Raw genomic sequence first — 13,673 nt, forward strand, 5'->3', positions numbered from 1 at the left:
CTAGCTAGTGTAGCTAGTGTAACTAGCACCACTAGCTGTGACTACTAGCTAGTGTAACAACTAGCACAAGTGTGACAATTAGCACCAGTGTGATCACTAGCACCAGTGTGACCTTTAGGCACCAGTGTGACGACAAGCTCCAGTGTGATCACAAGCACCAGTGTTATCACTATCACTAGTGTTACCACTAGCACCAGTGTGACCACTAGCACCAGTGTAATCACAAGCAACAGTGTGATCACAAGCACCAGTGTGATCACTAGCACCAGTGTGAATACTATCACCAGTGCGATCACAAGCACCAGTGTTACCACTGGCACCAGTGTGACCACTTGCACCAGTGTGATCACTGGCACCAGTGTAATACTTTTGAACAGTGTGACCACTAGCACCAGTTTGACCACTTGCACCCGTGTTATCACTGGCACCAGTGTAGCACTTGGACCAGTGTGACCAATAGCACCAGTGTGTTCACTAGCACCAGTGTGTTCAATAGCACCAGTGTGATCATTAGCATTAGTGTGACTACAGCCACCAGTGTGACCACAAGCACCAACTAGACCACTAGCACCAGCGTTCCCACTAGCACGAGTGTGATCACTGGCACCAGTGTGATCACTGGTTCCAGTGGACCATTTGAACCAGTGTGACCACTAGCTCCAGTGTGATCATAAGAACCAGTGTGACCACTAGCACCAGTGTGATCACTGGCACCAGTGTGACCACTAGCACCAGTGTGATCACTAGCATCAATGTGACCACTAGCACCAGTGTAACAACTAGCACCAGTGTGACAACTAGCACCAGTGTGATCACTAGCACCAGAGTGATCACTATCACCAGTGTGATCACAAGCACCAGTCTGACCACTGGCACCAGTGTGACCACTGGCACCAGTGTGACCACTTGCACCAGTGTGATCACTGGCACCAGTGGACTACTTTGACCAGTGTAACCACTAGCACCAGTGTGATCACTAGCACCAGTTTGACCACTTTCACCAGTGTTATCACTGGCACAAGTGTAGCACTTGGACCAGTGTGACCAATAGCGCCATTGTGATCACTAGCACCAGCGTTCCCACTAGCACCAGTGTGATCACAGGCACCAGTAGACCACTTCGACCAGTGTGATCACTAGAACCAGTGTGATCGCTGGCTCCAGAGGACCACTTGAACCAGTGTGACCACTAGCACCAGTGTGATCATAAGAACCAGTGTGACCACTAGCTCCAGTGTGATCACTGGCATTAGTATGACCACTAGCACCAGTGTGATCACAAGCACCTATGTGATCACAAGAACCAGTGTGATCACGAGCACCAGTGTGATCACTGGCACCAGTGGACCACTTGGACCAGTGTGACCACTAGCACCAGTGTGATCACTAGAACCAGTGTGACCACTAGCACCAGTGTGATCATTGGCACTGGTGGACCACTTGGACCAGTATGATCACTAGCACCAGTATGATCATTGGCACCAGTGGAGCACTTGAACCAGTGAGACCACTAGCACCAGCGTGATCATAAGAATCAGTGTGACCATTAGCACCAGTGTGATCACTGGCACCAGTGTGACCACTAACAGCAGTGTGATTACAAACACTAATCTGACCACTATCACCAGTGTAACCACTATCACCAGTGTGACCACTTTCACAAGTGTGATCACTGGTACCAGAGGATCAATTGAACCAGTGTGACCACTTGCACCAGTGTGACAACTAGCAATAGTGTAATTACTAGCATGAGTGTGACTTTAAGCACAAGTATGAGCACAAGTACCAGTATGACCACTAGCACCAGTGTGACCACTTGCACCAGTGTGATCACTGGCACTAGTGGACTACTTGAACCAGTATGACCACTAGCACCAGTGTGATCACAAGCACCAGTGTGATCATTAGCATTAGTGTGACTACAGGCACCAGTGTGACCACAAGCACCAACGCGACCACTAGCACCAGTGTGACCACTTGCACAAGTGTGATCAATGGCACCAGTGAACTACTTGAATCAGTGTGACCACTAGCACCAGTGTGATCACAAGCACCAGTGTGATAATTAGCACCAGTGTGATCACTAGCACCAGTGTGATCGCAAGCACCAGTGTGATTGCAAGCACCAGTGTGAGCACAAGGAACAGAGTTACCACAAACACCATTTTGATCACTAGCACTAGTGTGACCACTAGCACCAATGTGATTACAAGCAACAGTGTGATCATTAGCATTAGTGTGACTACAGGCACCAGTGTGACCACAAGCACCAACGCGACCACTAGCACCAGTGTGACCACTTGCACAAGTGTGATCAATGGCACCAGTGAACTACTTGAATCAGTGTGACCACTAGCACCAGTGTGATCACAAGCACCAGTGTGATAATTAGCACTAGTGTGATCACTAGCACCAGTGTGATCGCAAGCACCAGTGTGATTGCAAGCACCAGTGTGAGCACAAGGAACAGAGTTACCACAAACACCATTTTGATCACTAGCACTAGTGTGACCACTAGTCCCAGTGTGATCGCATGCACCAGTGTGACCAATTCCACCAGTTTGACCACTTGCACCAGTGTGACCACTAGCACCAGTGAGACCACTAGCACCAGGATGATCACTAGCTCCAGTGTGGCCACTAGCTCCAGTGTGACTACTAGCACTAGTGAGATCTCTAGCATCTGTGTAACCACTAGCCCCAGTGTGATAACAAGCACCAGTGTGATCACTAGCACCAGTGTCACCAATTGCACCAGTGTCACTAATTGAACCAGTGTGACCGCTTACAAGTGTGTGACCACAAGCACATGTGTGACTACTTGCACCAGTGTGACCACTAGCAACAGTGTGATTACTAGCATTAGTATTACTACAATTATCAGTGTGACCACTAGCACCAATGTGACCACTAGCACCAGTGTGACCACTAGCACCAGTGTGACCACTTGCAACAATATGGCCACTAGCACCAGAGTGACCACTTGCACCAGTGTGAAAACTAGCACCTGTCTGACCACTACCACCAGGATGATCACTATCACCAGTGTGATCACAAGCACCTGTGTGACCATTTGCACCAGCGTGACCACTAGCACCAGTATGACAACTAGCACTAGTGTGACCACTTGCACCAGTGTGACCACTAGCACCAGAATGACCACTAGCACCAGTGTGACCACTTGCACCAGTGTGACCACTAGCACCAGCGTGACCACTTGCACCAGTGTGACCACTAGCACCAGTGTGACCACTAGCACCAGTGTGACCACTAACACTAGTGTGACCACTAGCACCAGGATGATCATTAGCACCATTATGATCACTAGCAACTGTGTGACCAATTGCACAAGTGTGACCAATTGCACCAGTGTGATCACTAGCACCAGTGTGACCATTTGCACCAGTGAAAGCACTAGCACCAGTATGATCACTAGCACCATTATGATCAGAGACACCAATGTGATCACTAGCACCAGCGTGATCACTAGCAACAGTGTGACCAATAACGCGAGTGTGACCACTAGTACCTGTATGATCACTAGCTCCAGTGTGATCATTAGCACCAGTATGGTCACTAGCACCAGTGTGATCACAAGCACCAGTGTGACCACTTGCACCAGTGTGACCACTAGCACCAGTGTGACCACTTGCACTAGTGTGACCACTAGCACCAGTGTGATCACTAGCACCAGTGTGATCACTAGCATCAGTGTGACGACTAGCACCTGTGTGATCACGAGCACCAGTTTGATCACTAGCACCAGTCTGATCTCTAGCACCAGTGTGGTCACTAGCACCAGTGTGACCACTTGCACCAGTGAGACCACTAGCACCAGTTTGACCACTAGCACCAGTGTGATCACGAGCACCAGTGTAACCAAAAGCACAAGTGTGACCACTCCCACCTGTGTGACCAATAGCACCAGTGTGATCACTTTCACCAGTATGATCATTAGCACTAGTGTGACCATTAGCACCAGTGTGATCACGAGCACCAGTGTTATCACTAGCACCAGTGTAACCACAAGCACCAGTGTGACCACTAGCACCAGTGTGACCACTAGCACCAGTGCAACAACAAGCACCAGTGTGAGAATTAGCACCAGTGTGATCACTAGCACCAGTGTGACCACAAGCACCAGTGTGACGCCAAGCTCCAGTGTGATCACAAGAACCAGTGTGATCACTATCACCAGTGTGACCACTAGCACCAGTGCGAGCACTAGCATCAGTGTAATCACAAGCAACAGTGTGATCACAATCACCAGTGTGATCACTAGCACCAGAGTGATCACAATCACCAGTGTGATCACAAGCACCAGTGTGACCACTGGCACCAGTGTGACCACTTGCACCAGTGTGATCACTGGCACCAGTGGACTACTTTGACCAGTGTGACCACTAGCACCAGTGTGATCACTAGCACCAGTTTGACCACTTGCACTAGTGTTATCATTGGCACCATTGTAGCCCTTGGACCAGTGTGACCAGTGTGATCACTAGCACCAGTGTGATCACATGCACCAATGTGGCCATAGCACAAGTGTGACCACAAACACCAGTGAGACCACTAGCACCAGTGTGGACACTAGCAACAGTGTCATTACTAGTATTAGTGTGACTACAAGCGCCAGTGTGAACACTAGCACCAGTATGACCACTAGCACCAGTGTGACCACAAGCACTAGTGTGACCACTAGCCCCAGTGTGACCACTAGCACCAGTGTGATCACTAGCACCAGTGTGATCACTAGCACCAGTGTGACCACTAGCACCAGTGTGACCACTAGCACCAATGTGATCACTAGCACCAGTGTGACCACTAGCACCAGTGTGACCACTTGCACCAGTGAGAACACAATCACCTGTGTGATAGTGATCACTAACACTAAAGTGATCACTAGCACCATTGTGACAACAAGCACCAAAGTGACCACGAGCACCAGTGTGATCATTAGCACCAGTGTGATCACTAGCAACAGTGTGATCACTAGCACCAGTGTGACCACTAGCACCATTGAGATCACAAATACCAGTGTGACCACTAGCACTAGTGTGATCACTAGCACCAGTGTGACCACTAGCATTAGTGTGACCACTATCACCTCTGTGAACGATAGCACCTGTGTGATCACGAGCACCTGTGTGATCACTAGCACCACTGTTATCACTAGCACCAGTGTGACCAAAAATACCAGTGTGACGACTAGCACCAGTCTGACCACTTGAACCAGTGTGACCACTTCCACTAGCGTGACCACAAGCGCCAGTGTCACCACTAGCACCAGTGTGACCATTAGCACCAGTGTGATCCTAGCACAAGTGTGATCACAAGCATCAGTGTGATCACCAGCAACTGCGTCATCACTAGCAAAAGTGTGATCACTAGCACCAGTGTGACCACTAGCACCTGTGTGATCACTAGCACCAGAGTGATCACTAGCACCAGCGTGATCACTAGCACCAGTTTGATCACTAGCACCAGTGTGACCACAAGCACCATTGCGACCACTAGCATCAGTGTGATCACTAGCACCTGTGTGATCACTAGCACCAGTGTGATCACTAGCACCAGTGTGACCACAAGCACCAGTGTGACCACTAGGACCTTTGTGAACTCTAGCACCTGTGTGATCACGAGCACCTATGTGATCACTAGCACCAGTGTCATCACTAGCACCAGTGTGACCACAAATACCAGTGTGACCACTAGCACCAGTCTGACCACTTTTCAACAGTGTGATAAGTTTCACCAGTGGACCACTTGAACCAGTGTGACCACTTCCACTAGCGTGACCACAAGCACCAGTGTGATCCTAGCACAAGTGTGATCACAAGCATCAGTGTGATCACTAGCAACTGCGTCATCACTAGCAATAGTGTGATCACTAGCACCAGTGTGACCACTAGCACCTGTGTGATCACTAGCACCAGTGTGATCACTAGCTCCAGCGTGATCACTAGCACCAGTGGGATCACTAGCACCAGTGTGACCACAAGCACCAGTGTAACCACTAGCACCAGTGTCATCACTAACACCAGTGTGACCACTAGCACCAGTGTCATCACTTGCACCAGCGTGACCACTAGCACCAGTGTGATCAGTAGCAGCAGTGTGATCACTAGCACCAGTGTGACCACTAGCACCAGTGTGATCACTAGAACCAGTGTGACCACTAGCACCAGTGTGATCATTGGCACCAGTGGACCACTTGGACCAGTAATGATCACTATCACGAGTGTGATCACTGTCACCAGTGGAGCACTTGAACCAGTGAGACCACTAGCACCAGCGTGATCATAAGAATCAGTGTGACCACTAGCACCAGTGTGATCACTGGCACCAGTGTGACCACTAACAGCAGTGTGATTACAAGCACTAATCTGACCACTATCACCAGTGTGACCACTTTCACCAGTGAGACTACTGAAACCAGTAGGTTATTGAACAAGTGTGCCCACTTGCACCAGTGTGATCACAAGCACGAGTGTGACCACTAGCACCAGTGTGACCACTAGCACCAATGTGATCACTAGCACCAGTGTGATTACTAGCACCAGTTTGATCACTAGCAACAGTGTAATAACTAGCACCAGTGTGACCACTAGCACCAGTGTGACCACTAGCACCAGTGTGATCACTTTCTCAAGTGTGATTACTGGTACCAGTGGATCACTTGAACCAGTGTGACCACTTGCACCAGTGTGACCACTAGCAACAGTGTAATTACTAGCATGAGTGTGGGTACAAGCACCAGTATGACCACAAGCACCAGTATGACCACTAGCACCAATGTGACCACTTGCACCAGTGTGATCACAAGCACCAGTGTGATCATTAGCATTAGTGTGACTACATGCACCAGTGTGACCACAAGCACCAACGCGACCACTAGCACCAGTGTGACCACTTGCACAAGTGTGATCAATGGCACCAGTGAACTACATGAATCAGTGTGACCACTAACACCAGTGTGATCAAAAGCACCATTGTGATAATTAGCACCAGTGTGATCACTAGCACCAGTGTGATCGCAAGCACCAGTGTGATTGCAAGCACCAGTGTGAGCACAAGGAACAGAGTGACCACAAACACCATTTTGATCACTAGCACTAGTGTGACCACTAGCACCTGTGTGATCACTAGCACCAGTGTGATCACTAGCGCCAGTGTGATCACAATCACCAGTGTGACCACTTGCACCAGTGTGATCACTAGCACCTGTGTGATCTCTACCACCAGTGTGATCACTAGCACCAGTGTGACCACTACCACCAGTTTTACCACTATCACCAGTATGATAACGAGCACCAGAGTGATCACTAGCACCAGTGTAACCACAAGCACCAGTGTGACCACTCGCTCCAGTGTAACCACTAGCACCAGTGTGATCACTAGCATCAGCGTGACCACTAGCACCACTAGCTAGTGTAGCTAGTGTAACTAGCACCACTAGCTAGTGTAACTAGCACCACTAGCTGTGACCACTAGTTAGTGTAACTAGCACCACTAGCTGTGACCACTAGCTAGTGTAACAACAAGCACAAGTGTGACAATTAGCACCAGTGTGATCACTAGCACCAGTGTGACCTCAAGCACCAGTGTGACGACAAGCTCCAGTGTGATCACAAGCACCAGTGTTATCACTATCACCAGTGTGACCACTAGCACCAGTGTGACCACTAGCACCAGTGTAATCACAAGCAACAGTGTGATCATAAGCACCAGTGTGATCACTAGCACCAGTGTGAATACTATCACCAGTGCGATCACAAGCACCAGTGTGACCACTGGCACCAGTGTGACCACTTGCACCAGTGTGATCACTGGCACAAGTGTAATACTTTGAACAGTGTGACCACTAGCACCAGTTTGACCACTTGCACCCGTGTTATCACTGGCACCAGTGTAGCACTTGGACCAGTGTGACCAATAGCACCAGTGTGTTCACTAGCACCAGTGTGATCATTAGCATTAGTGTGACTACAGCCCCAGTGTGACCACAAGCACCAACTAGACCACTAGCACCAGCGTTTTCACTAGCACCAGTGTGATCACTGGCACCAGTGTGATCACTGGTTCCAGTGGACCATTTGAACCAGTGTGACCACTAGCTCCAGTGTGATCATAAGAACCATTGTGACCACTAGCACCAGTGTGATCACTGGCACCAGTGTGACCACTAGCACCAGTGTGATCACTGGCACCAGCGTTCCCAGTAGCACCAGTGTGATCACTGGCACCAGTGGACCACTGGCACCAGTGGACCACTTCGACCAGTGTGATCACTAGCACCAGTGTGATCACTGGTTCCAGTGGACCATTTAAACCAGTGTGACCACTAGCTCCAGTGTGATCATAAGAACCAGTGTGACCACTAGCACCAGTGTGATCACTGGCACCAGTGTGACCACTAGCACCAGTGTGATCACTAGCATCAATGTGACCACTAGCACCAGTGTAACAACTAGCACCAGTGTGACAACTAGCACCAGTGTGATCACTAGCACCAGTGTGACCACAAGCACCAGTGTGACGACAAGCTCCAGTGTGATCACAAGCACCAGTGTGATCACTAGCACCAGTGTGATCACTATCACCAGTGTGATAACAAGCACCAGTCTGACCACTGGCACCAGTGTGACCACTGGCACCAGTGTGACCACTTGCACCAGTGCTAGTGGTCAAACTGGTGTAATTGGTCACACTGGTGCTTGCGATCACACTGGGACTAGTGGTCACACTGGTGCTTGTGATCACACTGTTGCTTGTAATCACATTGGTGCTAGTGGTCACACTAGTGCTAGTGATCAAAATGGTGTTTGTGGTCACTATGTTCCTTGTGCTCACACTGGTGCTTGCAATCACACTGGTGCTTGCGATCACATTGGTGCTAGTGATCACACTGGTGCTAATTATCACACTGGTGCTTGTGATCACACTGGTGCTAGTGGACACACTGATTCAAGTAGTTCACTGGTGCCATTGATCACACTTGTGCAAGTGGTCACACTGGTGCTAGTGGTCGCGTTGGTGCTTGTGGTCACACTGGTGCCTGTAGTCACACTATTGCTAATGATCACACTGGTGCTTGTGATCACACTGGTGCTAGTGGTCATACTGGTTCAAGTAGTCCCCTAGTGCCAGTGATCTCACTGGTGCAAGTGGTCACACTGGTGCTAGTGGTCATACTGGTGCTTAAAGTCACACTCATGCTAGTAATTACACTGTTGCTAGTTGTCACACTGGTGCAAGTGGTCACACTGGTTCAAGTGATCCACTTGTGCCAGTGATCACACTTTTGAAAGTGGTCACACTGGTGCTAGTGGTCACACTAGTGCTAGTGGTCACACTGGTGTTAGTGGTCACACTTGTGCTTGTGATAACACTGGTGCAAGTGGGCACACTTGTTCAATAACCTACTGGTTTCAGTAGTCTCACTGGTGAAAGTGGTCACACTGGTGCTAGTGGTTACACTGGTGATAGTGGTCAGATTAGTGTTTGTAATCACACTGCTGTTAGTGGTCACACTGGTGCCAGTGATCACACTGGTGATAGTGGTCACAGTGGTTCAAGTGCTCCACTGGTGCCAATGATCATACTGGTGCTAGTGATCATACTGGTCCAAGTGGTCCACTGGTGCCAATGATCACACTGGTGCTAGTGGTCACACCGGTTCTAGTGATCACACTGGTGCTAGTGGTCACACTGGTCCAAGTGGTCCACTGGTGCCAGTGATCACACTGGTGCTCGTGATCACACTGGTGCTTGTGATCACATAGGTGCTTGTGATCACACTGGTGCTAGTGGTCATACTGGTGCCAGTGATCACACTGGAGCTAGTGGTCACACTGGTTCTTATGATCACACTGGTGCTAGTGGTCACACTGGTTCAAGTGGTCCTCTGGAGCCAGCGATCACACTGGTTCTAGTGATCACACTGGTCGAAGTGGTCCACTGGTGCCAGTGATCACACTGGTGCTAGTGGGAACGCTGGTGCTAGTGATCACAATGGTGCTATTGGTCACACTGGTCCAAGTGCTAAACTTGTGCCAGTGATAACACTGGTGAGAGTGGTCAAACTGGTGCTAGTGATCACACTGGTGCTAGTGGTTACACTGGTCAAAGTAGTCCACTGGTGCCAGTGATCACACTGGTGCAAGTGGTCACACTGGTGCCAGTGGTCACACTGGTGCCAGTGGTCAGACTGGTGCTTGTTATCACACTGGTGATAGTGATCACACTGGTGCTAGTGATCACACTGGTGCTTGTGATCACACTGGAGCTTGTCGTCACACTGGTGCTTGTGGTCACACTGGTGCTAGTGATCACACTGGTGCTAGTTGTCACATTGGTGCTAGTTGTTACACTGGTGCTAGTGGTCACATTGATGCTAGTGATCACACTGGTGCTAGTGGTCACACTGGTGCCAGTGATCACACTGGTGCTAGTGGTCACACTGGTTCTTATGATCACACTGGAGCTAGTGGTCACACTGGTTTAAATGGTCCACTGGAACCAGTGATCACACTGGTGCTAGTGATCACACTGGTCGAAGTGGTCCACTGGTGCCAGTGGTCCACTGGTGCCAGTGATCACACTGGTGCTACTGGGAACGCTGGTGCCAGTGATCACACTGGTGCTAGTGGTCACACTGGTGCCAGTGATCACACTGGTGCTAGTGGTCACAATGGTTCTTATGATCACACTGGAGCTAGTGGTCACACTGGTTCAAATGGTCCACTGGAACCAGTGATCACACTGGTGCCAGTGATCACACTGGTGCTAGTGAAAACGCTGGTGCTAGTGGTCTAGTTGGTGCTTGTGGTCACACTGGTGGCTGTAGTCACACTAATGCTAATGATCACACTGGTGCTAGTGAACACACTGGTGCTATTGGTCACACTGGTCCAAGTGCTACACTGGTGCCAGTGATAACACGGGTGCAAGTGGTCAAACTGGTGCTAGTGGTCACACTGTTCAAAGTATTACACTTGTGCCAGTGATCACACTGGTGCAAGTGGTCACATTGGTGCCAGTGGTCACACTGGTGCTTGTGATCGCACTGGTGATAGTATTCACACTGGTGCTAGTGATCACACTGGTGCTTATGATCACACTGTTGCTTGTGATTACACTGGTGCTAGTGGTCACACTGGTGCTAGTGGTCACACTGGTGATAGTGATAACACTGGTGCTTGTGATCACACTGGAGCTTGTCGTCACACTGGTGCTTGAGGTCACACTGGTGCTAGTGATCACACTGGTGCTAATTGTCACACTTGTGCTTGTTGTTACACTAGCTAGTGGTCACAGCTAGTGGTGCTAGTTACACTAACTAGTGGTCACAGCTAGTGGTGCTAGTTACACTAGCTAGTGGTGCTAGTTACACTAGCTACACTAGCTAGTGGTGCTAGTGGTCACGCTGATGCTAGTGATCACACTGGTGCTAGTGGTTACACTGGAGCGAGTGGTCACACTGGTGCTTGTGGTTACACTGGTGCTAGTGATCACTCTGGTGCTCGTTATCATACTGGTGATAGTGGTAAAACTGGTGGTAGTGGTCACACTGGTGCTAGTGATCACACTGGTGGTAGAGATCACACAGGTGCTAGTGATCACACTGGTGCAAGTGGTCACACTGGTGATTGTGATCACACTGGCGCTAGTGATCACACTGGTGCTAGTGATCACACAGGTGCTAGTGGTCACACTAGTGCTAGTGATCAAAATGGTGTTTGTGGTCACTCTGTTCCTTGTGCTCACACTGGTGCTTGCAATCACACTGGTGCTTGCGATCACACTGGTGCTAGTGATCACACTGGTGCTAATTATCACAATGGTGCTTTTGATCACACTGGTGTTAGTGGTCACACTGATTCATGTAGTTCACTGGTGCCATTGATCACACTTGTGCAAGTGGTCACACTGGTGCTAGTGGTCGCGTTGGTGTTTGTGGTCACACTGGTGCATGTAGTCACACTAATGCTAATGATCACACTGGTGCTTGTGATCACACTGGTGCAAGTGGTCACATTGGTGCTAGTGGTCATACTGGTGCTTGTGGTCATACTGGTGCTTGTACCCACACTCATGCTAGTAATTACACTGTTGCTAGTGGTCACACTGGTGCAAGTGGTCACACTGGTTCAAGTGATCCACTGGTACCAGTAATCACACTTGAGAAAGTGATCACACTGGTGCTAGTGGTCACACTGGTGCTAGTGGTCACACTGGTGCTAGTTATTACACTGTTGCTAGTGATCAAACTGGTGCTAGTAATCACACTGGTGCTAGTGATCACATTGGTGCTAGTGGTCACACTGGTGCTAGTGGTCACACTCGTGCTTGTGATCACACTGGTGCAAGTGGGCACACTTGTTCAATAACCTACTGGTTTCAGTAGTCTCACTGGTGAAAGTGGTCACACTGGTGATAGTGGTCAGATTAGTGCTTGTAATCACACTGCTGTTAGTGGTCACACTGGTGCCAGTGATCACACTGGTGCTAGTGGTAGTAGTAGGGATGACATGTCACAGGTACCTTTTTTTGGGGGGGAGAGGACCCCTGTGGACTGTACAGTCCACAGGTACCTTTTTTTTTTGGGGAGAGGACCCCTGTGGACTGTACAGTCCACAGGTACCTTTCTTTTTTTTTTGGGAGAGGACCCCTGTGGACTGTACAGTCCACAGGTAACTTTTTTTTTCTGGAAATTCGTGTGTAGCGCTTGGGGGTTTTCAGGTAAATTTTGTCAGTCACAGATTTTAGAAGTAAGGATTTCTTATGATGAAAATAATTTCCGAGACATAGAAGTTTGTTAAGGCCTTATGGGAGAAATTCAAATTCGTGTTTATGAGCCAGGGTTTTCAGGTAAATTTTGTCAGTCACAGATTTTTAGAAGTTGTTAAAGTTCTTATAATTAAAAATAATGTCATACGAGTATGGACTGTTTTGTGTGCATATCCATGTGTACTATTGTCAAGACCGACAGACACGTGAAGCTATGTGTGTTTATGTGTACCTGTAATTGAACCACACCCCCCTCCCTCCCCCCTTACCTCGCAATCTGTCGCCTCACCTGTGTTTACTTTAGACGTCAGCCAGACACGGCCTTCAGGTCACCTCGGTAATCGTATCTTATCTTCTCCATAATAATATCTGGACCGTCCCTCTCTCTCTCTCTCCTCCTATTTCCTTACAGCTATTTTCAGAGTTTCAAATAGTCATAGAAGTTTATTTATATGTTTATGACCGAATTTGTAAAAGGACCATTTTCAGAGAATATTGTCTTAGATGTTTTGTTAAGGAAAACAGACCACTTATCCATAACATTTAGTTTTATATCCATTTACGGCTATTTCACCTGTAAAGACCAAAATTAGTCAGAGACAGTTTTAAGCTGAAATTTCATCAGAGTCCTGTAATCTGCGAAAATTTGACAGAGTCCATTTTATACCCAATTTTCGTCAGAGTCTACTTTGAGAGCAAAATTAGTCAGAGACAGTATTTAGCTCATATTTCATCAGAGTCCAATTATCAACAGAAATTCGCCAGAGTCTACTTTGAGAGCAAATTTCATCAGTGTCCTGTAATCTGTGAAAATTTGACAGAGTCCATTTTATACCCAATTTTCGTCAGAGACCATTTTATACCTAAAAATGAACAGAGTC

The 13,673-nt window shown here is 48.6% G+C and overlaps 1 protein-coding gene across 1 annotated transcript; it reads right to left on the reverse strand.

Annotated features, from left to right (window-relative positions):
- Positions 1 to 114: 114 nt before the first annotated feature.
- Positions 115 to 9,122, reverse strand: LOC138370459 (collagen, type I, alpha 1a-like). Its single transcript, XM_069334828.1, has 11 exons — positions 8,964 to 9,122; positions 6,465 to 6,944; positions 6,040 to 6,285; positions 5,360 to 5,818; positions 4,796 to 5,315; positions 3,638 to 3,907; positions 3,242 to 3,529; positions 2,275 to 3,061; positions 1,494 to 1,672; positions 1,109 to 1,286; positions 115 to 349 (listed from the first exon to the last, which is right to left on the reverse strand). The coding sequence occupies exons 1-11, from the start codon at positions 9,120 to 9,122 to the stop codon at positions 115 to 117; spliced, it is 3,801 nt and encodes a 1,266-aa protein (XP_069190929.1).
- Between the last annotated feature and the right edge of the window lie 4,551 nt (positions 9,123 to 13,673).

The sequence above is a fragment of the Procambarus clarkii genome, chromosome 32, assembly GCF_040958095.1.
Source record: "Procambarus clarkii isolate CNS0578487 chromosome 32, FALCON_Pclarkii_2.0, whole genome shotgun sequence".
In the NCBI taxonomy this organism is placed as follows: Eukaryota; Metazoa; Arthropoda; class Malacostraca; order Decapoda; family Cambaridae; genus Procambarus; species Procambarus clarkii.